Source organism: Microtus ochrogaster, chromosome 24 (genome assembly GCF_000317375.1).
Source record: "Microtus ochrogaster isolate Prairie Vole_2 chromosome 24, MicOch1.0, whole genome shotgun sequence".
NCBI lineage: Eukaryota > Metazoa > Chordata > Mammalia > Rodentia > Cricetidae > Microtus > Microtus ochrogaster.
This window is the reverse complement of record NC_022024.1, coordinates 32513630-32517096: the sequence shown is the minus strand read 5'-3', so window position 1 is coordinate 32517096 and position 3467 is coordinate 32513630. Positions and strand designations below refer to the sequence as shown.

The 3467-nt window shown below is 43.3% G+C and overlaps 1 protein-coding gene across 1 annotated transcript in view; it reads right to left on the bottom strand.

Annotated features, from left to right (window-relative positions):
• Utp20 (UTP20, small subunit processome component) overlaps positions 1-3467 on the bottom strand; it is an 80010-nt gene that overhangs the window by 75275 nt on the left and 1268 nt on the right. Inside the window, exons 2-4 of the mRNA XM_005358277.2 lie at positions 3110-3190; positions 537-603; positions 276-408 (exon numbers count right to left, since the gene is read on the bottom strand). Of these exons, the coding sequence (XP_005358334.1) occupies positions 276-408; positions 537-603; positions 3110-3190 (281 nt within the window). The remainder of the gene's footprint in view (positions 1-275; positions 409-536; positions 604-3109; positions 3191-3467) is intronic.

The following is a 3467-nucleotide window of genomic DNA, read 5'->3' as shown; positions in this document are numbered from 1 at the left end:
AAACCAGAAATAGTTACTGCAGAACTCAGGGCACCCATCCCCAGGGTCAAAAAAGCGCACAGCTCTTCAGGAGTCACATGTGCCCTATCACAACAGTACAGGGCGAGTGTCACCCTGCCTTACGGCAGCACGTCTCTTCCTGATATGGTGAACTAGCAGGGAAGGCAGATCGTCTTGTTACTACATTATAAACACTACTTAGGCCAGGAATGAACCATGGCCTTCCTTAAGACTCAGATAAACACCATCGAGCCTTCATCTAAGATGTGACTTACTCCAAGAGAGGTTGGTAGGCAAAACTGTTCCTGATCTGCAGGTGAGTCTTCAGGCTCTGCACTATTTCGTGCTGATGATAGACCAGCTGGTTAAAAGACTGGCATTTGTCAATGACTTCTTTGTAAAACTTCCCTGGATTAACAGAAGAAGAAAAAAGAATGAAAGCAAAAAGGATTACGTTCAGTTTCTCCATCACTAGTTGTTGGGAACATAAAAAGTGCAAATTATGGGAGGATAAAATACAAACGAAACAAAAATACCGAAGTGCTCTGTGAGGTTCAGCTCTCTCCACTTCAGCAGCGCCTCGAAGAAGTAGGTTTCCACCTCCTGCAGGAGAGGTCACGATTAGTGAAGCAACTCCAAGACAACTGACCAAACTTCTGTTATTCTTCAGCAAGTATCAAATTAGTTTACCTTTAGATTGTATTATATTTCAATGTCTGATTTAAAAATCACTGTCTGAGTTGCTGGATAAAGCAAGATGGGTGTAGACAGAGTTTACTAACCCCTTCTATCTACCAAGAGCAGACAGTTGATGGAAACGGCGAGGCTGCAGGAGGGCTGCCCTTCCTGCTACACTACCTTAGACAGAAAGAAGACCGATCCAGCTATATTGGAGAAAGAAAGATACCAAGAGTGTCCTGGTTAATTCTATGTCAACTTGGCATAAGCTAGAGTCATTTTGGAGAAAGGAACCTTAACTGAGAAAATGTTCCCACGAGGCTGGCCTTGGAAAAAAGCCCGTGGAACGTTTTCTTGTTTGATGATGGAAGCGAGAGGGCCCAGACCACTACACCCTGGTGCTGCACTGTAAAAGTAAACTGAGCAAGTCGTGGAGAACAAGATAGTAAGCTGCACTCCTCCATGCTCTCGGTTCAGTTTGTGTCTCCGGGTTCCTGCCTTGAGTTCCTGGCCTGAGCTCCCAACTTGATGAACTACAAATAATAAGCTGAAATAAACCCTTTCCTCCCCAAGTTGCATTTGGTCGTGGTCTTTATCATAGCAATAGAAATGAGACAATAAGAATGGAGATCAACAAGACCCAACTGCTATATACATAACTGAGGCCATTTTGGACCATTCAATCTCCTGTCTCTGCATTCATCTATGCTCTAGATCCACACATATTCTTGAGACAGGGTCTTACTGTATAGCTTCACTGGTCTGAAACAAGATATGTAAACCAGGCTGGCCTCCAACTCACAGAGATCCACCTGCCTCTGCTTCTCAAGTGCTGGGAGGAAAGACAAGATAACACACCCTGCTGGTCAAATGTCTTTTAATGTTTCCCCTGGTGATCTAGTAGTTAGGATTCAGTGCTTTCCAGTGCTGTCCCTTTCTTCCAAACATCCTATGGACACTATAATTTACACATTATACTATACATCACATCCAACAAGTTACCTTCCTCTAAGAATTGTGTTCTCTTGCATTAGCATTTAATGCTTATCATACCGAAAGAGAGAGAGAGAGAGAGAGAAAGAGAGCAGGCACACATGCACCCATGTGAATAGCAAGGTCTTGTTGTATAGTCCAGGCTGGCTAGGACAGCCTCAGCCTCCCCTGGAATCACAAGAATGTGTCACCACACACAACTCTTCACAAATCTATACTGTTGAGTGGTATCTTCAACCATCCTGTTATTGTAACCAAAAACCTTAACCCTGTTCCTTCCCTCTCCTCCCATCTAGTAGGTCACAATCCCTATCCACTCTACTTAATATCCCTGGAACTTTCCTTCTGTTTTGGTTGCCACTGTCACAATCATTTCTTATCGGATCTCACACCTGATCAAGTCACTTACTCCCCAGCTCATGATTTTGGAATAGCATTCTACAGCTCCAGGATGATATTCAAACTTGCTTGGCACATGAAACTGTGATCTTTCCCATCTCTCCAGCTACCCCCTCTCCCCTCCCAGTCACCGCACATGCTTGCACCCTGAGCACATCTGTAAGGCTGACAGTTTTGTAATATCTTAAATATGACGCATATTTCCGAGCGTCTGCTGCTTTGTGTTGACTTTTCCTCAGTTTGGAAGAGCCATTCTTGTCCTCCTGCCACACTAAAACCCGCCCAAACGGCAAAACTCAATTCGGTATCATCTTCTACAGATCCCTTTTGACATCCTTTCTGATACTCTTCAAGAGAGCACTCCCTTCATGGTGAGTTCTCAGAGCACTTCATGCTGATCTAGATGATACCATTTAACACTCGAAAGTGGTAGGGAGCCAGTGCATGCAAAGACTCAGGACAGAAGCTGATCAGTAACAGAAGACGACGAGCTGAGGCAGAAGCCCCGAGTTAAAGGCGTCTGCGTCAACAAGCCTTAAAGGGCTAGCAGAAGCTTAAGGATTTGGTGTGCCAAAAAAGGGGGAAAACGCTTCTTAGAAGAACACCAGTCAGGAATGTGGTTAGGACAGGAAAACGTGTAGTCTAGCATCTTTCCTTCAAAGAGGAAGAAATTAGACCCCAAGAAGCAGATTTCATTAAAATCACTTTGAAATCAGAGCTGGAAACAAAAATTAGTCCCACCTGCAGAGTACATAACAAAAGATGAGTTTCCAAATCAAGTCAAGCCAGCTGTTTAAGCCCGCATCACCCAACTGAACTTGCAGCCAGGATGGAAATGTCCCATCTAGTATGGCACTTCTCCAGTACACTAATAGCTATCGAGGACTTTAAAGCGAATTAAAAATGTATTTGCTATGTGTGCTTTCTTTACTAGACAACACAGGTATAAATCGCTGTGTATCCATTAAAAATGTCTTGAAAAACAATTTATTTGCATTACTAAAGCAGTTTGAGGGTTGCTAATACCATATCCTCTTACCTCATCATAGCTTGCGGTTCTATCAATCCGGTGAATGATATCAATGTTCACATTCCCCAGTCTTTCGGCAAACGTAAGAAACTGCAAAGAAAAGAAGCACATTGAAGACACATTCGCACTTAATGTTTATCATATCTTGATATCGATTGGAGCTCACTATACCATAATCACATCAGACTCTAAAGGCAGAATGTTCAGAGTTTCAATTAGCCTTCTATGAACTGTCACCACAAATAACAGTAACCTTAGCTTGTCATTTCAGACTTGTGGCGCCTGTTGATCATTAAATGTGTAACTGTTTCTTCTTTTAAAAGAACAGCTAGCCGGGCGGTGGTGGCGCACGCCTTTAATCCCAGCA